The 27,165-nt window shown below is 51.9% G+C and overlaps 1 protein-coding gene across 3 annotated transcripts in view; it reads right to left on the reverse strand.

The window, feature by feature from the left end:
• LOC140108663 (sterile alpha motif domain-containing protein 9-like) overlaps nucleotides 1–17,721 on the reverse strand; it is a 109,721-nt gene extending 92,000 nt beyond the window's left edge. For 2 of the 3 annotated variants that reach the window (XR_011851185.1, XM_072131883.1), the window contains exon 1: nucleotides 2,279–2,977. Coding sequence is in view for 1 of the 3 variants with exons in the window: in XM_072131882.1 (XP_071987983.1) it covers nucleotides 17,525–17,570 (46 nt within the window). In the remaining 2 variants the exon portion in view is untranslated. Of the gene's footprint in view, nucleotides 1–2,278; nucleotides 2,978–17,524 lie in introns of those variants that run through there. The other variant, XM_072131882.1, reaches the window with a different exon arrangement.
• Nucleotides 17,722–27,165: the final 9,444 nt, after the last annotated feature.

Here is a 27,165-nt window from a genome sequence, read left to right on the forward strand (position 1 = left end):
CCCATCATCCATCACCCAGGAGAATAGAGTATAACACCCATCATCCATCACCCAGGAGAGCAGAGTATAACACCCATCATCCATCACCCAGGAGAATAGAGTATAACACCCATCATCCATCACCCAGGAGAATAGAGTATAACACCCATCATCCATCACCTGGGAGAGCAGAGTATAACACCCATCATCCATCACCCAGGAGAGCAGAGTATAACACCCATCATCCATCACCCAGGAGAGCAGAGTATAACACCCATCATCCATCACCCAGGAGAGCAGAGTATAACACCCATCATCCATCACCCGGGAGAGCAGAGTATAACACCCATCATCCATCACCCAGGAGAGCAGAGTATAACACCCATCATCCATCACCCAGGAGAGCAGAGTATAACACCCATCATCCATCACCCAGGAGAGCAGAGTATAACACCCATCATCCATCACCCAGGAGAATAGAGTATAACACCCATCATCCATCACCCAGGAGAATAGAGTATAACACCCATCATCCATCACCCAGGAGAGCAGAGTATAACACCCATCATCCATCACCCAGGAGAGCAGAGTATAACACCCATCATCCATCACCCAGGAGAGCAGAGTATAACACCCATCATCCATCACCCAGGAGAATAGAGTATAACACCCATCATCCATCACCCAGGAGAGCAGAGTATAACACCCATCATCCATCACCCAGGAGAGCAGAGTATAACACCCATCATCCATCACCCGGGAGAGCAGAGTATAACACCCATCATCCATCACCCAGGAGAGCAGAGTATAACACCCATCATCCATCACCCGGGAGAGCAGAGTATAACACCCATCATCCATCACCCAGGAGAATAGAGTATAACACCCATCATCCATCACCCAGGAGAGCAGAGTATAACACCCATCATCCATCACCCAGGAGAGCAGAGTATAACACCCATCATCCATCACCCAGGAGAATAGAGTATAACACCCATCATCCATCACCCAGGAGAGCAGAGTATAACACCCATCATCCATCACCCGGGAGAGTAGAGTATAACACCCATCATCCATCACCCAGGAGAGCAGAGTATAACACCCATCATCCATCACCCAGGAGAGCAGAGTATAACACCCATCATCCATCACCCAGGAGAGCAGAGTATAACACCCATCATCCATCACCCAGGAGAATAGAGTATAACACCCATCATCCATCACCCAGGAGAATAGAGTATAACACCCATCATCCATCACCCAGGAGAGCAGAGTATAACACCCATCATCCATCACCCAGGAGAGCAGAGTATAACACCCATCATCCATCACCCAGGAGAGCAGAGTATAACACCCATCATCCATCACCCAGGAGAATAGAGTATAACACCCATCATCCATCACCCAGGAGAGCAGAGTATAACACCCATCATCCATCACCCAGGAGAGCAGAGTATAACACCCATCATCCATCACCCGGGAGAGCAGAGTATAACACCCATCATCCATCACCCAGGAGAGCAGAGTATAACACCCATCATCCATCACCCGGGAGAGCAGAGTATAACACCCATCATCCATCACCCAGGAGAATAGAGTATAACACCCATCATCCATCACCCAGGAGAGCAGAGTATAACACCCATCATCCATCACCCAGGAGAGCAGAGTATAACACCCATCATCCATCACCCAGGAGAATAGAGTATAACACCCATCATCCATCACCCAGGAGAGCAGAGTATAACACCCATCATCCATCACCCGGGAGAGCAGAGTATAACACCCATCATCCATCACCCAGGAGAATAGAGTATAACACCCATCATCCATCACCCAGGAGAGCAGAGTATAACACCCATCATCCATCACCCAGGAGAATAGAGTATAACACCCATCATCCATCACCCAGGAGAGCAGAGTATAACACCCATCATCCATCACCCAGGAGAATAGAGTATAACACCTGCAACATCCCCCACCGGGGCCTAGCCTTTTCTCGGGGCCTGGAGTCAGCCGGGACCCACAGTACCTGAGTGGCTGGCGGTTGCGGCCTAGGCACGCTAGTGTCACGGTGCTTGGTATGGGGAACCGGAGGGCTGTCCTACAGCCTGGCAGCTCTCCAGCAGGTGGTGTTGGCAAGAAATGATGAGGGAGAGGCTGCTATAGCGGATCTCCCTGGGGCAACCCTTTGGTGTCTAGAGTATAAGTCTCTGTGTAGTGGACAGGGTGCCTGTGATGATGACAGCTGTAGTAGCAGGGACCAGACGGAGGCAGAGGTTGAACAAAAACAACTTACAGTTCTTTATTGGAACCGACAGGAACCGCAGCAACGTGCCTTAACAAAATGGTGGAGTACTGAGTTGCAATTGGAGGGAGCCACAGGAGGTAGATCACCAGCCTGGATGTAGAGGGCAGGCTGGGAGGCAGCTGTGTCCTAATAGGAAGCTTCAGCTTGTCCTGGAGTGCTTCAGGTATCACCCTTGAAGGTAGGATGATACCCCTTTCCTCTCTCTGTCTAACTCACTGCTTGGTCTGACTGGCTAGTCTTTCTGACTGAATCCTGTCAGACTCACTTCTCTGACTGAACTGACTGTTGGAAATCTCCAACCGTCACTTTTTCTCAGCTCTTGGTCATGTGGTGGTTACTCCTCCAATTACATCCCAGCTTACAGTACATTAGGATAATACATGTGATTGGATGACACATCTTACATCACATCAAAGAATTAACTCCTGCCTTACCAGGCAGGATCTACCACTGCAGAGTTCATCTGTGTTATGTAGTGACATGCTGTGAGGCTAATCAGACCCTACACAGGCTGCAAGCTACATGGTGGGACGTATTTGAAAACACAGCTCTGCCTTGCATTGGCGAGGGTGTTGCACACCCATCATCCATCACCCAGGAGAGCAGAGTATAACACCCATCATCCATCACCCAGGAGAGCAGAGTATAACACCCATCATCCATCACCCAGGAGAGCAGAGTATAACACCCATCATCCATCACCCAGGAGAGCAGAGTATAACACCCATCATCCATCACCCAGGAGAGCAGAGTATAACACCCATCATCCATCACCCAGGAGAGCAGAGTATAACACCCATCATCCATCACCCAGGAGAATAGAGTATAACACCCATCATCCATCACCCGGGAGAGCAGAGTATAACACCCATCATCCATCACCCAGGAGAATAGAGTATAACACCCATCATCCATCACCCAGGAGAGCAGAGTATAACACCCATCATCCATCACCCAGGAGAGCAGAGTATAACACCCATCATCCATCACCCAGGAGAATAGAGTATAACACCCATCATCCATCACCCAGGAGAGCAGAGTATAACACCCATCATCCATCACCCAGGAGAATAGAGTATAACACCCATCATCCATCACCCAGGAGAGCAGAGTATAACACCCATCATCCATCACCCAGGAGAATAGAGTATAACACCCATCATCCATCACCCAGGAGAATAGAGTATAACACCCATCATCCATCACCCAGGAGAATAGAGTATAACACCTGCAACATCCCCCACCGGGGCCTAGCCTTTTCTTGGGGCCTGGAGACAGCCGGGACCCACAGTACCTGAGTGGCTGGCGGTTGCGGCCTAGGCACGCTAGTGTCACGGTGCTTGGTACGGGGGAACCGGAGGGCTGTCCTACAGCCTGGCAGGTCTCCAGCAGGGTGGTGTTGGCAAGAAATGATGAGGGAGAGGCTGCTATAGCGGATCTCCCTGGGGCAACCCTTTGGTGTCTAGAGTATAAGTCTCTGTGTAGTGGACAGGGTGCCTGTGATGATGACAGCTGTAGTAGCAGGGACCAGACGGAGGCAGAGGTTGAACAAAAACAACTTACAGTTCTTTATTGGAACCGACAGGAACCGCAGCAACGTGCCTTAACAAAATGGTGGAGTACTGAGTTGCAATTGGAGGGAGCCACAGGAGGTAGATCGCCAGCCTGGATGTAGAGGGCAGGCTGGGAGGCAGCTGTGTCCTAATAGGAAGCTTCAGCTTGTCCTGGAGTGCTTCAGGTATCACCCTTGAAGGTAGGATGATACCCCTTTCCTCTCTCTGTCTAACTCACTGCTTGGTCTGACTGGCTAGTCTTTCTGACTGAATCCTGTCAGACTCACTTCTCTGACTGAACTGACTGTTGGAAATCTCCAACCGTCACTTTTTCTCAGCTCTTGGTCATGTGGTGGTTACTCCTCCAATTACATCCCAGCTTACAGTACATTAGGATAATACATGTGATTGGATGACACATCTTACATCACATCAAAGAATTAACTCCTGCCTTACCAGGCAGGATCTACCACTGCAGAGTTCATCTGTGTTATGTAGTGACATGCTGTGAGGCTAATCAGACCCTACACAGGCTGCAAGCTACATGGTGGGACGTATTTGAAAACACAGCTCTGCCTTGCATTGGCGAGGGTGTTGCACACCCATCATCCATCACCCAGGAGAGCAGAGTATAACACCCATCATCCATCACCCAGGAGAGCAGAGTATAACACCCATCATCCATCACCCAGGAGAGCAGAGTATAACACCCATCATCCATCACCCAGGAGAGCAGAGTATAACACCCATCATCCATCACCCAGGAGAGCAGAGTATAACACCCATCATCCATCACCCAGGAGAGCAGAGTATAACACCCATCATCCATCACCCAGGAGAATAGAGTATAACACCCATCATCCATCACCCGGGAGAGCAGAGTATAACACCCATCATCCATCACCCAGGAGAATAGAGTATAACACCCATCATCCATCACCCAGGAGAGCAGAGTATAACACCCATCATCCATCACCCAGGAGAGCAGAGTATAACACCCATCATCCATCACCCAGGAGAATAGAGTATAACACCCATCATCCATCACCCAGGAGAGCAGAGTATAACACCCATCATCCATCACCCAGGAGAATAGAGTATAACACCCATCATCCATCACCCAGGAGAGCAGAGTATAACACCCATCATCCATCACCCAGGAGAATAGAGTATAACACCCATCATCCATCACCCAGGAGAATAGAGTATAACACCCATCATCCATCACCCAGGAGAATAGAGTATAACACCTGCAACATCCCCCACCGGGGCCTAGCCTTTTCTTGGGGCCTGGAGACAGCCGGGACCCACAGTACCTGAGTGGCTGGCGGTTGCGGCCTAGGCACGCTAGTGTCACGGTGCTTGGTACGGGGGAACCGGAGGGCTGTCCTACAGCCTGGCAGGTCTCCAGCAGGGTGGTGTTGGCAAGAAATGATGAGGGAGAGGCTGCTATAGCGGATCTCCCTGGGGCAACCCTTTGGTGTCTAGAGTATAAGTCTCTGTGTAGTGGACAGGGTGCCTGTGATGATGACAGCTGTAGTAGCAGGGACCAGACGGAGGCAGAGGTTGAACAAAAACAACTTACAGTTCTTTATTGGAACCGACAGGAACCGCAGCAACGTGCCTTAACAAAATGGTGGAGTACTGAGTTGCAATTGGAGGGAGCCACAGGAGGTAGATCACCAGCCTGGATGTAGAGGGCAGGCTGGGAGGCAGCTGTGTCCTAATAGGAAGCTTCAGCTTGTCCTGGAGTGCTTCAGGTATCACCCTTGAAGGTAGGATGATACCCCTTTCCTCTCTCTGTCTAACTCACTGCTTGGTCTGACTGGCTAGTCTTTCTGACTGAATCCTGTCAGACTCACTTCTCTGACTGAACTGACTGTTGGAAATCTCCAACCGTCACTTTTTCTCAGCTCTTGGTCATGTGGTGGTTACTCCTCCAATTACATCCCAGCTTACAGTACATTAGGATAATACATGTGATTGGATGACACATCTTACATCACATCAAAGAATTAACTCCTGCCTTACCAGGCAGGATCTACCACTGCAGAGTTCATCTGTGTTATGTAGTGACATGCTGTGAGGCTAATCAGACCCTACACAGGCTGCAAGCTACATGGTGGGACGTATTTGAAAACACAGCTCTGCCTTGCATTGGCGAGGGTGTTGCACACCCATCATCCATCACCCAGGAGAGCAGAGTATAACACCCATCATCCATCACCCAGGAGAGCAGAGTATAACACCCATCATCCATCACCCAGGAGAGCAGAGTATAACACCCATCATCCATCACCCAGGAGAGCAGAGTATAACACCCATCATCCATCACCCAGGAGAGCAGAGTATAACACCCATCATCCATCACCCAGGAGAGCAGAGTATAACACCCATCATCCATCACCCAGGAGAATAGAGTATAACACCCATCATCCATCACCCGGGAGAGCAGAGTATAACACCCATCATCCATCACCCAGGAGAATAGAGTATAACACCCATCATCCATCACCCAGGAGAGCAGAGTATAACACCCATCATCCATCACCCAGGAGAGCAGAGTATAACACCCATCATCCATCACCCAGGAGAATAGAGTATAACACCCATCATCCATCACCCAGGAGAGCAGAGTATAACACCCATCATCCATCACCCAGGAGAATAGAGTATAACACCCATCATCCATCACCCAGGAGAGCAGAGTATAACACCCATCATCCATCACCCAGGAGAATAGAGTATAACACCCATCATCCATCACCCAGGAGAATAGAGTATAACACCCATCATCCATCACCCAGGAGAATAGAGTATAACACCTGCAACATCCCCCACCGGGGCCTAGCCTTTTCTTGGGGCCTGGAGACAGCCGGGACCCACAGTACCTGAGTGGCTGGCGGTTGCGGCCTAGGCACGCTAGTGTCACGGTGCTTGGTACGGGGGAACCGGAGGGCTGTCCTACAGCCTGGCAGGTCTCCAGCAGGGTGGTGTTGGCAAGAAATGATGAGGGAGAGGCTGCTATAGCGGATCTCCCTGGGGCAACCCTTTGGTGTCTAGAGTATAAGTCTCTGTGTAGTGGACAGGGTGCCTGTGATGATGACAGCTGTAGTAGCAGGGACCAGACGGAGGCAGAGGTTGAACAAAAACAACTTACAGTTCTTTATTGGAACCGACAGGAACCGCAGCAACGTGCCTTAACAAAATGGTGGAGTACTGAGTTGCAATTGGAGGGAGCCACAGGAGGTAGATCACCAGCCTGGATGTAGAGGGCAGGCTGGGAGGCAGCTGTGTCCTAATAGGAAGCTTCAGCTTGTCCTGGAGTGCTTCAGGTATCACCCTTGAAGGTAGGATGATACCCCTTTCCTCTCTCTGTCTAACTCACTGCTTGGTCTGACTGGCTAGTCTTTCTGACTGAATCCTGTCAGACTCACTTCTCTGACTGAACTGACTGTTGGAAATCTCCAACCGTCACTTTTTCTCAGCTCTTGGTCATGTGGTGGTTACTCCTCCAATTACATCCCAGCTTACAGTACATTAGGATAATACATGTGATTGGATGACACATCTTACATCACATCAAAGAATTAACTCCTGCCTTACCAGGCAGGATCTACCACTGCAGAGTTCATCTGTGTTATGTAGTGACATGCTGTGAGGCTAATCAGACCCTACACAGGCTGCAAGCTACATGGTGGGACGTATTTGAAAACACAGCTCTGCCTTGCATTGGCGAGGGTGTTGCATACCCCCGGGGCAATTGAAAGAGCCGCCCTCGGCTCGACTACAGACTGATTGGGGCGCAGAGGTAGATAGGGGCACTTCTGTGAAGTGCAGGCTACATGATCTGTAGGGACAAACCGCCCATGGTCCTGGAGACAGGCACCTGGGTTGGTGTCGGACTAAGACAAGGACATGTGTGACAGTTGGTTGCTGACGCCATTAAACCAAACTGTACAGTAGGAAAGGTGTGGTGTCATGTACTGTAATCCACTCCTTGCACCGGGGCCTGTATATTTGTTATATAAACACTTCTTCCCTGGCGACAAATATATAGTGTGTATATGCATTACATTGGCATATGTGACACAATAAAACATTGTACAAATGTATAAGTACCTGCCGACTGACATTCTTACCTTTGTGTGAGTGGCATCCAGGTGCTATATCTTTAACACCCCCGGTCCCCTAAGGACCCGCAGTTTACGGACTACCCCCACTTGCAAACTGCATAAGATTGCAGTCAGGGTTTACATATAAACGGTCCGACACAGCCACACTACAATCTGGAAAGCCTATCAAAGGTTAGTGCAAACTACTGGCATAAATTGACAGTGTGCAAACATTTTGTAAACTCACATTGGCTTAGGAGCCCAATGGGTACACATCTTATAACATTACAAACGTTACAGATAGTTAGGCTACTCAGGGTAGCAGCATAGAATGTCTCTTTACCTGAAAAGGAAAGGCATAAAAGTGCATGTAGAATGTCCGTACCTAAAAGGAAGGCATTAAGTGCAATATAAAAATAAATAAAGTAGCAACTTTTCCTTGAGGTTGGCAAAAGTCTCTCAGAAGGTCTTTAATAGCAAAGTCCATCTTCTGGGTACAGCCCTTGAAGTGGGAAAAGTGCAATAACGATGCAAAGGGTCTCCTCTATGTGTAGAGGGACAGATTCCTTTGTAGGGGTGCTATCATAGCACATTACAGTGGGCAGTTCAAGGTATGTCTCTTGACTGAAATAAAGAAATAGGGGTGACAGTCTCAGGAAAGTCTCTGGCTCTATAGGGTTAGCGGAAATAATATTTACATATGTACACAGTATTCACAGTACCTGAAGTGGGCTACAGCCCATCGGGGTTACTCAGTATCTTCTTCGGTGGTAAGTACTTCGGTGTCAGAAAAGCGTACTTGCCTCCTCCTTCTGTGTGACACCAGTTGGTACTCCTGCAGGTACGCAGGAGCTTTACCTTTTGTCTCCCTTTGAGACCTCCGAAGTTCCGGCCTGGAGAAGATAACAACCTCCTCATCGTCCTCCTCTGAGTCAGGCGCTGGAGTCAGAGTCTCAGCTGCCTCTGATGCTTCAGGGTTTGCAGACACTGGAGCCGGATCATCCTCCACAGGCAGCAGTATTGGAGACTGCGGTGGGGATGATGGTCTCTCTGGGGTACCTCTTACTGGAGTGGAAACAACAAAACAGAGTTGAGGCACAGTCACAAGTTCTAAGAAACTGGGTGTAGGTGAACACAAGGAGGTCTGTAAGTTGGGGGTCGAGGTGAGAGGTGTGGACATAGGGGCAAAAGGACGAAGACATCTCTTCAGCCGGTTCCTATGTACCCGGAGTAGTGGACGGTCTCCTCTTGAAATCTCGTAGACTTCAGGGGAGAGACTGTCCCTAACTAGGTATGGCTCACGCTCCCAACGCCCATCTAGCTTACTGGTGGGATGGTTGTTGCGCAGCCACACTCGATCTCCTGGGGCAAGAGGCTCAGCACAGGCATTACGATCGAAGTCCCTTTTTTGTTTCTCTCGGGCCTCTTCCAACCGCAGATCCACAACCTTTCTGGCATCCGCCAGGCGCCTCTGGTGTTCGTGAACCCAGTCAGTCTGGGGGAGTAAAGATTGGGAATCAGGGGACTCCATGTCCCAGGTCATATCAGCAGGGAGATGGCCATGTCTCCCGAACATCAGATAATACGGGGTGTATCCTGTGGAACAATGAGTTGTATTGTTGTACAGGTACACCAATTCGGGCAACAGTTTTGGCCAGTCAGCCCTTTTTGCAGGGGTCAGAGTCCTCAGCATGTTGATTAGAGTCTGATTCATCTTCTCACAAAGCCCGTTGCCTTGGGGATGATAGGCTGTGGTCCTCAGCTTTTTACAGGCATACAGAGTGCACAGCTCCTGGAAGACTTGGGACTCAAATGCCGTTCCTTGGTCCGTAAGGATCTGGTCCGGACAGCCATAGGGGAGGATGAAGCTCTTCCACAGGGCCGCTGCGGTGGTCCTTGCAGATAGGTCTCTAACAGGTACTGCAACCACAAATTTGGTATAGTGGTCGATGATCGTGAGAGCATAACTATGACCGGATCTACTGGGCTCCAACTTCACATGATCCAATGCCAGGATCTCTAAGGGCCGTTGGCTCACAATGGGATGTAGAGGGGCCCTTTGATTGTGTCGCTCTCCTCGAGCGATGGCGCAGGCTGGGCATTCCCGACACCAGGCTTCGATGTCGGGCTTCATATTGACCCAGTAGAAGCGCCTTCGGAGGGTGGCTTCAGTCTTCTGAGCGCCAAAGTGTCCAGACTGGTCATGGTACATATCAAGTACTATCTTGGCGTCCCTCCTGGGAATCACAATCTGGTACAGCCGGTCATAAGTGATAGGGTCCAGAGTTCTTCTCTTTAACAGACCCTGATGCATGTTCAGAGTCTTTCTCTGGCGCCACAATTGAGACAGTTCTCCATCAGCTCTTCTGCGGCGGATTCTTTCAGGCACTCGCCCACTAGAGAGATAGTCCATTACTTCTCCTATGGCGCGGCTATCAGCCTGAAGACTTATCCAGAGGTCCTTTTCCGCAGGGGGCTCTGACTCTTCTTGAGGAGTAGCTGGCGCTGCTTCTGACGGTAAGGAGTAAACTCTCTGAGCATCTTGATGCACAAACCGGGCATAGAACGCTGGCATCTCTACATCTTCCCACTGAGCATCTGTGGAGGGTCCCTCCCACTGGTCAGGGAGACGGGACAGAGCGTCGGCGTTGTCATTGGTCTTACCAGCCCGGTACTTGATGGTAAAGTTGAAGTTGGCAAGTCTGGAGGCCCACCGTTGTTCCAGTGCTCCAAGACGAGCGGTGTTCAGATGCGCCAAGGGATTATTGTCTGTGAAGACAGTGAAGAAGGATGCAGCCAGGTAGTCCTTGAACTTTTCGGTCACAGCCCAGACTAACGCCAGAAACTCCAACTTGAAGGAACTGTAGTTCTGGTCGTTTTGCTCCGGTTCTCGGAGGGAACGGCTGGCGTAGGCTATGACCCTTTCAGTTCCGTTTTTGAGCTGGGATAGTACAGCCCCTAGGCCTTGCTTGCTGGCATCAGTGTATAGGGTGAAAGGCAGACTGTAGTCTGGATATCCCAACACCGGAGGCTCAGTCAACCGTTGCTTGAGCATCTGGAAGGCAGCTTCTCGTTCGGCTGTCCACTCAATGGATACTCGGGAACGTTGGCTCTCTTTTGGCAGGCCCCTTAGAAGTTCTTGCAGGGGAGCCGCCAGCTGGGCAAACTTCGGGATGAAACGCCTGTAATAACTGGCAAATCCCAGGAAGCTTTTGATGTCCCGTATGGTTGATGGGGTAGGCCAGTCGTGGACAGCTGCAATCTTCTCTGGATCCGGCTCAATTCCATTAGCGCTCACTACATGTCCCAGGTACTTGACGCTAGGTTGTAGCAGGTGGCACTTGGATGGCTTGACCTTCAACCCATGTTGGGTCAGGATTTGGAAGACTTCAGCCAGATGGTGGAGGTGGTCTTCATAAGTCTTGGAGTAGATGATGATGTCGTCCAAATATAGCAGGACGGTCTCGAAGTTGCGATGACCCAAACATCTCTCCATCAGCCGTTGAAATGTGCCTGGGGCGTTGCATAGCCCGAACGGCATGTTGTTGAACTCGAACAGGCCCATTGGGGTGGTGAAAGCCGTCTTCTCTCTGTCTTCCGGCGCCATGGCCACTTGCCAGTAGCCACTGGTCAGGTCCAGGGTAGAGAAGTAGGCAGCTGACCCTAGGGCTGCGAGGGATTCCTCGATTCGAGGCAGAGGATAGGCATCCTTGTGGGTGATATTGTTGATCTTCCTATAGTCAACACAGAATCGAAGGGTTCCATCCTTCTTTTTCACAAGGACCAGCGGGGCAGCCCATGGGCTGTGACTCTCCCGGATAACGTTGGCTGTCTTCATCTCTTGTACCAGCTTTTTCACCTCTTGGTAGCGGGCTGGAGGTATGGGCCGGTATCGTTCCTTGATAGGAGGATGAGAGCCAGTAGGGATGGTATGTTGAATCAGGGTAGTCTGCCCAAAATCCAGTGGGTGTTTGCTGAAGGCCTGGTGGTGCTTCATAACGACATCCAGGACACCTTGTACTTGGTCTGCAGGAGTAAAATCGTCATCTCCAATATTGAGCTCAAGCCACCAGGATTGCTCGGCAGGCTCACCTTCAGCACATTGCAAGAGTTCCAACTGTTGGGAGGCAGACAGAGAGGTTTCCACCAAGTCTTCAGGATGGACGCTGAAGAGAGTGGCTACGGCTTGGTACTTTCTCAGATCCACTGGGGAGTCTCCCACATTTAGTAGTCGAATGGGTACTTGTCCTCGGGATACAGTAACTAGGCTCCTGGCGGCTAGAATGGGCAGGTCTTCATCAGCTGGTAGAGGTTCTACTATCGCCTGGTAGTCTTGACCTTGGACACCCATGCAGGCTCGACACCATACTAACGTCTCAGTCCCAGGTTGAAGGCGGACAGGTTGGGGATCCTTGATCCGGGCTCTGCAGATTTCTCCATTAGGGCCAGCAAACTTCTGTTGCGCCGCTAGAACCTGCATAGTCTCCTGAATTACCTTCCGGGAACTGTTGGGCACTGTTGGCAGGGAGTCGTGGAGAGCCTTCAGCACTTCAGGGTAACAGTTGCGGAGGACATTGGTACCCAGTACCAGGGAGAAGTTACCGTTTTCGGGCACTCGTGTCACCACTACGCCCTGTCTGGTTAACTCAGTGTCTCCAATGGTTAGCGTGGGCTCCCAGTAGCCATGGATGGGTACGGGTTTTCCGTTCGTAGCAATAATGTTCAAGTAAGCCTTGGGAGGCTGGACTAAGGATGCTCCTCCTCGGCATTTCTCGAAGGCAGCACTCCGGAGGGTGGTCACTTGAGAGCCGGTATCAATTAAGGCTGGTAGGGTAACTCCGTTGATGGTTACATGAACCATGGGGCGAGTCCCCACGAACCTGGGCATCCAGTTGGCATCTCGGGGACTTACAGGTCCTTCCCTTGGAGGTCGTCCCTTAGCTCCAAGGGTTTGTCGTTTAACTGACGACATCCATCCTCTTCATGCCCATATTTATGGCAGTAGCTGCACCGCTGGCGGGGTTCCTTCTGACTCCAGGTGCTTAACGACTTCGCTTCTCTTGGGCGCTGTTTGGCCGGGGAGTCACGAGGGGTAGTTGACCGTACAGAGTTCTCTGAAGGTTTCTTCCTCATAGCGGAGACAGTCACTTCCAACTGGGTCAACCGATCGAGTATTTTATGCAGGGTGTCCGCCAGATTAGGGATCTGTCCTGCTAAGCCAGCAACTTCCGTAGCCGCAGGAGTAGGTGATGTCGACTGCAATGGATGGCAAGCTAGAGCAGAGTCCTCCATTTCCATGGATTCAGGCTCTTTCTGCGGTCCAGTAGGCGGTCGGTCCCCTAATATGTCAATGGCAATTTCCTTAAACTCAAGAAAGGAGGCCTGGGCATGTTGAGAAGAGATGATCTTTAGTTGACACCTTTGATTTCTATCAACAAGTCCATTAATGAATTGTTCCCTCAGGGTTTGATCAGAGGTTTTAGCGTCTTTGGGCTCAAGACGGGTTATGGCCTTCCATGTCTCCTGTAGGGAGAGGGCAAAGTCTCGGAGGGACTCTTGGGGCTTCTGTCTTTTCCCGAAGAATTGCTGCTTCAACTCTGAGGCAGTACACTTGTCAAAGGTGTTGCGCAGCCTATCAAGAATTTGGACCACATTCTCACACTGTTCTTGGGGCCAAGACTTGACTTCCCGGAGAGCGGGTCCTTTCAACTGCCCGGTTAGGATGCCCACTTTCTGTTCCTCTGTGAACGGGTACAGGGCGAAGGTGGCTAACAACTTGTCCCTAAATTCAGGGAGAGTGTGTGATTCTCCCTCGTAGTGGGGTAACCAGGGGGTCCCTGGATAGTATGGCATAGTCAGAGGCATCATGGTGGGGGTCCCAGGGACCCTGACTGTAGCAGGGGTGAAAGGACTCTCTGGAGGGCTTAACATGCTCCGGTACCCTGAGGAGGGACCAGGGGACGGGACCTGCTCCAGTCCCGTATCTTCGTCCTGGGCGGACATGACTTGCCTAGCTGAGGGAAGTCTGTAGGGTTACACAATGTCCGTTGCTATGGGCGATGGCTAGAATGGGACGTGGGCACTTTAAGACACAGTCACTATTCCCTGGGAGGTGAGCCAATAACCTAGCATCGGAAACAATCTCTACCCCCCTTTAACTTCCCCAGCGGTACTCACTCAGGATCAGCCGCGGTGACAGGACAGCTCCGGTGCATGAAGGACTCCGTTCCCGATGTCCGGCAGGCAGCAGGGGCTCGGTGATGCTCAGCGGTGTTCTCCTCCAGTCGCAGGACACGTGCGTCGGAACTCCGAATGAGGCGCACGCTGCTGGCAGGCTTCAGGCGCGGCCTGCGCCGAAATCCAAGATGGCCGATTAACCCTCTTCGTTGCCGGCCGCACAGCCTCCACTTCCTCCGCCTCCTCCTCGCACAGGGGGCGGAGCCTAGTGACTGAGGTAAAAATGCTTCAACCGCTCTGCACCAACTGTTGTTGAGCTAACAGAGTCCGTTGGCAGGGATTAACCCCCTGATTGCTGGAGCGATGCTTGACAGCGCTTGGCAGCAGTAATAAAGTCAATGTGAAATATAGCACAAAATCACTTGGGCCTATACCCGAATGGTAGCAGGGTTAGGCAGCACAGTAGTTTTTCAATAAAGGATAGTCTCTAGTGCCAGAATAAGGCACAGAAGTAATGATCCTGTTCGTGACGCCACTTGCAACATCCCCCACCGGGGCCTAGCCTTTTCTCGGGGCCTGGAGTCAGCCGGGACCCACAGTACCTGAGTGGCTGGCGGTTGCGGCCTAGGCACGCTAGTGTCACGGTGCTTGGTATGGGGAACCGGAGGGCTGTCCTACAGCCTGGCAGGTCTCCAGCAGGGTGGTGTTGGCAAGAAATGATGAGGGAGAGGCTGCTATAGCGGATCTCCCTGGGGCAACCCTTTGGTGTCTAGAGTATAAGTCTCTGTGTAGTGGACAGGGTGCCTGTGATGATGACAGCTGTAGTAGCAGGGACCAGACGGAGGCAGAGGTTGAACAAAAACAACTTACAGTTCTTTATTGGAACCGACAGGAACCGCAGCAACGTGCCTTAACAAAATGGTGGAGTACTGAGTTGCAATTGGAGGGAGCCACAGGAGGTAGATCGCCAGCCTGGATGCAGAGGGCAGGCTGGGAGGTAGCTGTGTCCTAATAGGAAGCTTCAGCTTGTCCTGGAGTGCTTCAGGTATCACCCTTGAAGGTAGGATGATACCCCTTTCCTCTCTCTGTCTAACTCACTGCTTGGTCTGACTGGCTAGTCTTTCTGACTGAATCCTGTCAGACTCACTTCTCTGACTGAACTGACTGTTGGAAATCTCCAACCGTCACTTTTTCTCAGCTCTTGGTCATGTGGTGGTTACTCCTCCAATTACATCCCAGCTTACAGTACATTAGGATAATACATGTGATTGGATGACACATCTTACATCACATCAAAGAATTAACTCCTGCCTTACCAGGCAGCATCTACCACTGCAGAGTTCATCTGTGTTATGTAGTGACATGCTGTGAGGCTAATCAGACCCTACACAGGCTGCAAGCTACATGGTGGGACGTATTTGAAAACACAGCTCTGCCTTGCATTGGCGAGGGTGTTGCACACCCATCATCCATCACCCAGGAGAGCAGAGTATAACACCCATCATCCATCACCCAGGAGAGCAGAGTATAACACCCATCATCCATCACCCAGGAGAGCAGAGTATAACACCCATCATCCATCACCCGGGAGAGCAGAGTATAACACCCATCATCCATCACCCAGGAGAGCAGAGTATAACACCCATCATCCATCACCCGGGAGAGCAGAGTATAACACCCATCATCCATCACCCAGGAGAATAGAGTATAACACCCATCATCCATCACCCAGGAGAGCAGAGTATAACACCCATCATCCATCACCCAGGAGAGCAGAGTATAACACCCATCATCCATCACCCAGGAGAGCAGAGTATAACACCCATCATCCATCACCCGGGAGAGCAGAGTATAACACCCATCATCCATCACCCGGGAGAGCAGAGTATAACACCCATCATCCATCACCCAGGAGAGCAGAGTATAACACCCATCATCCATCACCCAGGAGAATAGAGTATAACACCCATCATCCATCACCCGGGAGAGCAGAGTATAACACCCATCATCCATCACCCAGGAGAATAGAGTATAACACCCATCATCCATCACCCAGGAGAGCAGAGTATAACACCCATCATCCATCACCCAGGAGAGCAGAGTATAACACCCATCATCCATCACCCAGGAGAATAGAGTATAACACCCATCATCCATCACCCAGGAGAGCAGAGTATAACACCCATCATCCATCACCCGGGAGAGCAGAGTATAACACCCATCATCCATCACCCAGGAGAATAGAGTATAACACCCATCATCCATCACCCAGGAGAGCAGAGTATAACACCCATCATCCATCACCCAGGAGAGCAGAGTATAACACCCATCATCCATCACCCAGGAGAGCAGAGTATAACACCCATCATCCATCACCCAGGAGAGCAGAGTATAACACCCATCATCCATCACCCGGGAGAGCAGAGTATAACACCCATCATCCATCACCCAGGAGAGCAGAGTATAACACCCATCATCCATCACCCGGGAGAGCAGAGTATAACACCCATCATCCATCACCCAGGAGAATAGAGTATAACACCCATCATCCATCACCCAGGAGAGCAGAGTATAACACCCATCATCCATCACCCAGGAGAGCAGAGTATAACACCCATCATCCATCACCCAGGAGAGCAGAGTATAACACCCATCATCCATCACCCAGGAGAGCAGAGTATAACACCCATCATCCATCACCCGGGAGAGCAGAGTATAACACCCATCATCCATCACCCAGGAGAGCAGAGTATAACACCCATCATCCATCACCCAGGAGAATAGAGTATAACACCCATCATCCATCACCCGGGAGAGCAGAGTATAACACCCATCATCCATCACCCAGGAGAATAGAGTATAACACCCATCATCCATCACCCAGGAGAGCAGAGTATAACACCCATCATCCATCACCCAGGAGAGCAGAGTATAACACCCATCATCCATCACCCAGGAGAATAGAGTATAACACCCATCATCCATCACCCAGGAGAGCAGAGTATAACACCCATCATCCATCACCCGGGAGAGCAGAGTATAACACCCATCATCCATCACCCAGGAGAATAGAGTATAACACCCATCATCCATCACCCAGGAGAGCAGAGTATAACACCCATCATCCATCACCCAGGAGAGCAGAGTATAACACCCATCATCCATCACCCAGGAGAGCAGAGTATAACACCCATCATCCATCACCCAGGAGAGCAGAGTATAACACCCATCATCCATCACCCAGGAGAGCAGAGTATAACACCCATCATCCATCACCCGGGAGAGCAGAGTATAACACCCATCATCCATCACCCAGGAGAGCAGAGTATAACACCCATCATCCATCACCCGGGAGAGCAGAGTATAACACCCATCATCCCTGTCCTCACCAGTCAGCGCTCCCAGTGCTGCAGCAGACACTACTCCCCCTATCATCCCCTGTATACGGGTCGGGGCTCGTCTCCTCCTCCGGATCTTATCAGTTTCTGTTTCCTCAGGATGACGGCGGCAGAGCGGGAAAAGTGCGGGAAATGGCCACAAGGAGGCGCCACACACAGAGACAGTGCAGAGACCCTCACACACACAGAGACAGAGCAGAGACCCTCACACACACAGAGACAGCGCAGAGACCCTCACACACACAGAGACAGAGCAGAGACCCTCACAGAGACACAAAGACAGAGCAGAGACCCTCACACACACACAGAGACAGTGCAGAGACCCTCACAGAGACAGAGCAGAGACCCTCACACACACAGAGACAGAGCAGAGACCCTCACAGAGACACAGAGACAGAGCAGAGACCCTCACAGAGACAGTGCAGAGACCCTCACAGAGACAGAGCAGAGACCCTCACAGAGAGACAGAGCAGAGACCCTCACACACACAGAGACAGTGCAGAGACCCTCACACACACAGAGACAGAGCAGAGACCCTCACACACACAGAGACAGCGCAGAGACCCTCACACACACAGAGACAGAGCAGAGACCCTCACACACACAGAGACAGAGCAGAGACCCTCACAGAGACACAAAGACAGAGCAGAGACCCTCACACACACACAGAGACAGTGCAGAGACCCTCACATAGACAGAGAGACAGAGCAGAGACCCTCACACACACAGAGACAGAGCAGAGACCCTCACAGAGAGACAGAGCAGAGACCCTCACACACACAGAGACAGAGCAGAGACCCTCACAGAGACACAGAGACAGAGCAGAGACCCTCACAGAGACAGTGCAGAGACCCTCATAGAGACAGTGCAGAGACCCTCACAGAGACAGAGCAGAGACCCTCACAGAGAGACAGAGCAGAGACCCTCACACACACAGAGACAGAGCAGAGACCCTCACAGAGACACAGAGACAGAGCAGAGACCCTCACACACACAGAGACAGTGCAGAGACCCTCACAGAGAGACAGAGCAGAGACCCTCACACACACAGAGACAGTGCAGAGACCCTCACAGAGACACAGAGACAGAGCAGAGACCCTCACACACACACAGAGACAGAGCAGAGACCCTCACAGAGAGACAGAGCAGAGACCCTCACACACACAGAAACAGAGCAGAGACCCTCACAGAGACAGAGCAGAGACCCTCACACACACAGAGACAGTGCAGAGACCCTCACAGAGAGACAGAGCAGAGACCCTCACACACACAGAGACAGTGCAGAGACCCTCACAGAGACACAGAGACAGAGCAGAGACCCTCACACACACAGAGACAGTGCAGAGACCCTCACAGAGACACAGAGACAGAGCAGAGACCCTCACACACAGAGACAGAGCAGAGACCCTCACAGAGAGACAGAGCAGAGACCCTCACACACACACAGAGACAGAGCAGAGACCCTCACACACACAGAGACAGAGCAGAGACCCTCACAGAGACAGAGCAGAGACCCTCACACACACAGAGACAGTGCAGAGACCCTCACAGAGAGACAGAGCAGAGACCCTCACACACACAGAGACAGTGCAGAGACCCTCACAGAGAGACAGAGCAGAGACCCTCACACACACACAGAGACAGAGCAGAGACCCTCACACACACAGAGACAGAGCAGAGACCCTCACACACACAGAGACAGAGCAGAGACCCTCACAGAGACACAGAGACAGAGCAGAGACCCTCACACACACAGAGACAGTGCAGAGACCCTCACAGAGACAGAGCAGAGACCCTCACACACAGAGACAGCGCAGAGACCCTCACACAGAGACAGAGCAGAGACCCTCACACACACAGAGACAGAGCAGAGACCCTCACAGAGACAGAGCAGAGACCCTCACACACACAGAGACAGAGCAGAGACCCTCACAGAGACAGAGCAGAGACCCTCACACACACAGAGACAGCGCAGAGACCCTCACACACACAGAGACAGAGCAGAGACCCTCACACACACAGAGACAGAGCAGAGACCCTCACAGAGACACAGAGACAGAGCAGAGACCCTCACAGAGACACAGAGAGGACAGAGACCCTCACAGAGACAGCGCAGAGACCCTCACACACAGAGAGAGGACAGAGACCCTCACACACTCAGAGAGGACAGAGACAGAGCAGAGACCCTCACAGAGGCAGCGCAGAGACCCTCACACACACAGAGACAGTGCAGAGACCCTCACACACACAGAGAGGACAGAGACCCTCACACACACAGAGAAAGCGCAGAGACCCTCACACACACAGAGACAGCGCAGAGACCCTCACACACACAGAGACAGCACAGAGACCCTCACACACAGAGACAGCGCAGAGACCCTCACACACAGAGAGGACAGAGACCCTCACAGAGAGAGGACAGAGACCCTCACAGAGAGAGGACAGAGACCCTCAGAGACAGAGCAGAGACCCTCACACACACAAAGAGGACAGAGACCCTCACACAGAGACAGTGCAAAGACCCTCACACACAGAGAGGACAGAGACAGAGCAGAGACCCTCACACAGAGAGACAGCGCAGAGACCCTCACACATAGAGACAGCGCAGAGACCCTCACAGAGACAGAGCAGAGACCCTCACACACACAGAGAGGACAGAGACCCTCACACACACAGAGAGGACAGAGACCCTCACACACACAGAGCAGAGACCCTCACAGAGACAGAGCAGAGACCCTCACACACACAGTGCAGAAACCCTCACACACAGAGACAGAGCAGAGACCCTCACAGAGACAGCGCAGAGACCCTCACACACAGAGACAGCGCAGTGACCCTCACACACAGAGACAGCGCAGAGACCCTCACACACAGAGACAGCGCAGAGACCCTCACACACAGAGACAGCGCAGAGACCCTCACACACACAGAGACAGAGCAGAGACCCTCACACACACAGAGACAGCGCAGAGACCCTCACACACACAGAGACAGAGCAGAGACCCTCACACACACAGAGACAGAGCAGAGACCCTCACAGAGACACAAAGACAGAGCAGAGACCCTCACACACACACAGAGACAGTGCAGAGACCCTCACAGAGACAGAGAGACAGAGCAGAGACCCTCACACACACAGACAGAGCAGAGACCCTCACAGAGAGACAGAGCAGAGACCCTCACACACACAGAGACAGAGCAGAGACCCTCACAGAGACACAGAGACAGAGCAGAGACCCTCACAGAGACAGTGCAGAGACCCTCACAGAGACAGAGCAGAGACCCTCACAGAGACAGAGCAGAGACCCTCACAGAGAGACAGAGCAGAGACCCTCACACACACAGAGACAGAGCAGAGACCCTCACAGAGACACAGAGACAGAGCAGAGACCCTCACACACACAGAGACAGTGCAGAGACCCTCACAGAGAGACAGAGCAGAGACCCTCACACACACAGAGACAGTGCAGAGACCCTCACAGAGACACAGAGACAGAGCAGAGACCCTCACACACACACAGAGACAGAGCAGAGACCCTCACAGAGAGACAGAGCAGAGACCCTCACACACACAGAAACAGAGCAGAGACCCTCACAGAGACAGAGCAGAGACCCTCACACACACAGAGACAGTGCAGAGACCCTCACAGAGAGACAGAGCAGAGACCCTCACACACACAGAGACAGTGCAGAGACCCTCACAGAGACACAGAGACAGAGCAGAGACCCTCACACACACAGAGACAGTGCAGAGACCCTCACAGAGACAGAGCAGAGACCCTCACACACACAGAGACAGTGCAGAGACCCTCACAGAGACACAGAGACAGAGCAGAGACCCTCACACACAGAGACAGAGCAGAGACCCTCACAGAGAGACAGAGCAGAGACCCTCACACACACACAGAGACAGAGCAGAGACCCTCACACACACAGAGACAGAGCAGAGACCCTCACAGAGACAGAGCAGAGACCCTCACACACACAGAGACAGTGCAGAGACCCTCACAGAGAGACAGAGCAGAGACCCTCACACACACAGAGACAGTGCAGAGACCCTCACAGAGACACAGAGACAGAGCAGAGACCCTCACACACACACAGAGACAGAGCAGAGACCCTCACAGAGAGACAGAGCAGAGACCCTCACACACACAGAGACAGAGCAGAGACCCTCACAGAGACACAGAGACAGAGCAGAGACCCTCACACACACAGAGACAGTGCAGAGACCCTCACAGAGACAGAGCAGAGACCCTCACACACAGAGACAGCGCAGAGACCCTCACACAGAGACAGAGCAGAGACCCTCACACACACAGAGACAGAGCAGAGACCCTCACAGAGACAGAGCAGAGACCCTCACACACACAGAGACAGAGCAGAGACCCTCACAGAGACAGAGCAGAGACCCTCACACACAGAGACAGCGCAGAGACCCTCACACACACAGAGACAGAGCAGAGACCCTCACACACACAGAGACAGAGCAGAGACCCTCACAGAGACACAGAGACAGAGCAGAGACCCTCACAGAGACACAGAGACAGAGCAGAGACCCTCACAGAGACACAGAGAGGACAGAGACCCTCACAGAGACAGCGCAGAGACCCTCACACACAGAGAGAGGACAGAGACCCTCACACACTCAGAGAGGACAGAGACAGAGCAGAGACCCTCACAGAGGCAGCGCAGAGACCCTCACACACACAGAGACAGAGCAGAGACCCTCACAGAGACAGCGCAGAGACCCTCACACACAGAGACAGCGCAGTGACCCTCACACACAGAGACAGCGCAGAGACCCTCACACACAGAGACAGCGCAGAGACCCTCACACACAGAGACAGCGCAGAGACCCTCACACACAGAGACAGCGCAGAGACCCTCACACAGAGACAGCGCAGAGACCCTCACACAGAGACAGCGCAGAGACCCTCACACACACACACACAGAGACAGCGCAGAGACCCTCACACACACACAGAGGACAGAGACCCTCACAGAGACAGAGCAGAGACAGCGCAGAGACCCTCACACACAGCGCAGAGACCCTCACATACAGCGCAGAGAGGACAGAGACCCTCGCACACACAGCGCAGAGACCCTCACACACACAGAGAGGACAGAGCAGAGACCGAGCAGAGACAGCGCAGAGACCCTCACACACAGCGCAGAGACCCTCACACACACAGAGACAGCGCAGAGACCCTCACACACAGAGAGAGGACAGAGACCCTCACACACAGAGACAGCGCAGAGACCCTCACAGAGACAGCGCAGAGACCCTCACACACAGAGAGGACAGAGACCCTCACACAGAGACAGCGCAGAGACCCTCACACACACACAGAGACAGCGCAGAGACCCACACACACACAGAGACAGCGCAGAGACCCTCACACACACAGAGACAGCGCAGAGACCCTCACACACACAGAGACAGCGCAGAGACCCTCACACACACAGAGACAGCGCAGAGACCCACACACACAGAGACAGCGCAGAGACCCTCACACACACAGAGAGGACAGAGACCCTCACACAGAGACAGTGCAGAGACCGTCACACACACAGAGACAGCACAGAGACCCTCACACACACAGAGACAGCGCAGAGACCCTCACACACAGAGACAGCGCAGTGACCCTCAACACAGAGACAGCGCAGAGACCCTCACACACACAGAGACAGCGCAGTGACCCTCAACACAGAGACAGCGCAGAGACCCTCACACAGAGACAGCGCAGAGACCCTCACACACAGAGACAGCGCAGAGACCCTCACACACAGAGACAGCGCAGAGACCCTCGCACACACAGAGACAGCGCAGAGACCCTCACACACACAGAGAGGACAGAGACCCTCACAGAGACAGTGCAGAGACCCTCACAGAGACAGCGCAGAAACCCTCACACACAGAGACAGCACAGAGACCCTCACACACAGAGAGAGGACAGAGACCCTCACAGAGACAGCGCAGAGACCCTCACAGAGACAGCGCAGAGACCCTCACAGAGACAGCGCAGAGACCCTCACAGAGACAGCGCAGAGACCCTCACACACAGAGACAACGCAGAGACCCTCACACACACAGAGACAGCGCAGAGACCCTCACACACACAGAGACAGCGCAGAGACCCTCACACACAGAGACAACGCAGTGACCCTCACACACAGAGACAGCGCAGAGACCCTCACACACAGAGACAGCGCAGTGACCCTCACACACAGAGACAGCGCAGAGACCCTCACACACAGAGACAGCGCAGAGACCCTCACAGAGACAGCGCAGAAACCCTCACACACAGAGAGGACAGAGACCCTCACACACAGAGAGGACAGAGACCCTCACACACAGAGAGGACAGAGACCCTCACACAGAGACAGTGCAGAGACCCTCACAGAGACAGCGCAGAGACCCTCACACACAGAGACAGCGCAGAGACCCTCACACACAGAGACAGCGCAGAGACCCTCACAGAGACAGCGCAGAAACCCTCACACACAGAGAGGACAGAGACCCTCACACACACAGAGACAGGGAAGAGACCCTCGCACACACAGAGAGACAGCGCAGAGACCCTCACACACACAGAGACAGCGCAGAGACCCTCACACACACAGAGACAGCGCAGAGACCCTCACACACACAGAGACAGCGCAGAGACCCTCACACACACAGAGACAGCCCAGAGACCCTCACACACACAGAGACAGCGCAGAGACCCTCACACACACAGAGACAGCGCAGAGACCCACACACACAGAGACAGCGCAGAGACCCTCACACACAGAGAGGACAGAGACCCTCACACAGAGACAGTGCAGAGACCGTCACACACACAGAGACAGCGCAGAGACCCTCGCACACACAGAGACAGCGCAGAGACCCTCACACACACAGAGACAGCGCAGAGACCCTCACACACACAGAGACAGCGCAGAGACCCACACACACACAGACAGCGCAGAGACCCACACACACACACAGAGACAGCGCAGAGACCCTCACACACACACAGAGACAGCGCAGAGACCCTCACACAGAGACAGCGCAGAGACCCTCACACACAGAGACAACGCAGAGACCCTCACACACAGAGACAGCGCAGAGACCCTCACACACAGAGACAGCGCAGAGACCCTCACACACAGAGACAGCGCAGAGACCCTCACACACAGAGACAGCGCAGAGACCCTCACACACAGAGACAGCGCAGAGACCCTCACAGAGACAGCGCAGAGACCCTCGCACACACAGAGACAGCGCAGAGACCCTCACACACAGAGAGAGGACAGAGACCCTCACACACAGAGAGGACAGAGACCCTCACACAGACAGTGCAGAGACCCTCACAGAGACAGCGCAGAGACCCTCACAGAGACAGCGCAGAGACCCTCACAGAGACAGCGCAGAGACCCTCACAGAGACAGCGCAGAGACCCAGTGGTGGTGTATAATGTGTATGTAGTGATCTCCCCCTAGTGGTGGTGTATAATCTGTATGTAGTGATCTCCCCCTAGTGGTGGTGTATAATGTGTATGTAGTGATCTCCTCCTAGTGGTGGTGTATAATCTGTATGTAGTGATCTTCCCCTAGTGGTGGTGTATAATGTGTATGTAATGATCTCCCCCTAGTGGTGGTGTATAATGTGTATGTAGTGATCTCCCCCTAGTGGTGGTGTATAATGTGTATGTAGTGATCTCCCCCTAGTGGTGGTGTATAATGTGTATGTAGTGATCTCCCCCTAGTGGTGGTGTATAATGTGTATATAGTGATCTCCCCCTAGTGGTGGTGTATAATGTGTATGTAGTGATCTCCTCCTAGTGGTGGTGTATAATGTGTATGTAGTGATCTCCTCCTAGTGGTGGTGTATAATGTGTATGTAGTGATCTCCCCCTAGTGGTGGTGTATAATGTGTATGTAGTGATCTCCCCCTAGTGGTGGTGTATAATGTGTGTGTAGTGATCTCCTCCTAGTGGTGGTGTATAATGTGTATGTAGTGATCTCCTCCTAGTGGTGGTGTATAATCTGTATGTAGTGATCTCCCCCTAGTGGTGGTGTATAATCTGTATGTAGTGATCTCCCCCTAGTGGTGGTGTATAATCTGTATGTAGTGATCTCCCCCTAGTGGTGGTGTATAATCTGTATGTAGTGAGCTCCCCCTAGTGGTGGTGTATAATGTGTATGTAGTGATCTCCCCTAGTGGTGGTGTATAATGTGTATGTAGTGATCTCCCCCTAGTGGTGGTGTATAATGTGTATGTAGTGATCTCCCCCTAGTGGTGGTGTATAATGTGTATGTAGTGATCTCCCCCTAGTGGTGGTGTATAATGTGTATGTAGTGATCTCCCCCTAGTGGTGGTGTATAATGTGTATGTAGTGATCTCCCCCTAGTGGTGGTGTATAATGTGTATGTAGTGATCTCCCCCTAGTGGTGGTGTATAATGTGTATGTAGTGATCTCCCCCTAGTGGTGGTGTATAATGTGTATGTAGTGATCTCCCCCTAGTGGTGGTGTATAATCTGTATGTAGTGATCTCCTCCTAGTGGTGGTGTATAATGTGTATGTAGTGATCTCCTCCTAGTGGTGGTGTATAATGTGTATGTAGTGATCTCCTCCTAGTGGTGGTGTATAATCTGTATGTAGTGATCTCCCCCTAGTGGTGGTGTATAATCTGTATGTAGTGATCTCCTCCTAGTGGTGGTGTATAATGTGTATGTAGTGATCTCCTCCTAGTGGTGGTGTATAATGTGTATGTAGTGATCTCCTCCTAGTGGTGGTGTATAATGTGTATGTAGTTATCTCCCCCTAGTGGTGGTGTATAATGTGTATGTAGTGATCTCCCCCTAGTGGTAGTGTATAATCTGTATGTAGTGATCTCCTCCTAGTGGTGGTGTATAATGTGTATGTAGTGATCTCCTCCTAGTGGTGGTGTATAATGTGTATGTAGTGATCTCCTCCTAGTGGTGGTGTATAATGTGTATGTAGTGATCTCCTCCTAGTGGTGGTGTATAATGTGTATGTAGTGATCTCCCCCTAGTGGTGGTGTATAATGTGTATGTAGTGATCTCCTCCTAGTGGTGGTGTATAATGTGTATGCAGTGATCTCCTCCTAGTGGTGGTGTATAATGTGTATGCAGTGATCTCCCCCTAGTGGTGGTGTATAATCTGTATGTAGTGATCTCCCCCTAGTGGTGGTGTATAATGTGTATGTAGTGATCTCCTCCTAGTGGTGGTGTATAATGTGTATGTAGTGATCTCCCCCTAGTGGTGGTGTATAATGTGTATGTAGTGATCTCCCCCTAGTGGTGGTGTATAATGTGTATGTAGTGAGCTCCCCCTAGTGGTGGTGTATAATGTGTATGCAGTGAGCTCCCCCTAGTGGTGGTGTATAATGTGTATGTAGTGATCTCCTCCTAGTGGTGGTGTATAATCTGTATGTAGTGATCTCCCCCTAGTGGTGGTGTATAATGTGTATGTAGTGACCTCCCCCTAGTGGTGATGTATAATGTGTATGTAATGATCTCCTCCTAGTGGTGGTGTATAATGTGTATGTAGTGATCTCCTCCTAGTGGTGGTGTATAATCTGTATGTAGTGACCTCCTCCTAGTGGTGGTGTATAATGTG

Source organism: Engystomops pustulosus, unplaced genomic scaffold (assembly GCF_040894005.1).
Source record: "Engystomops pustulosus unplaced genomic scaffold, aEngPut4.maternal MAT_SCAFFOLD_165, whole genome shotgun sequence".
In the NCBI taxonomy this organism is placed as follows: Eukaryota; Metazoa; Chordata; class Amphibia; order Anura; family Leptodactylidae; genus Engystomops; species Engystomops pustulosus.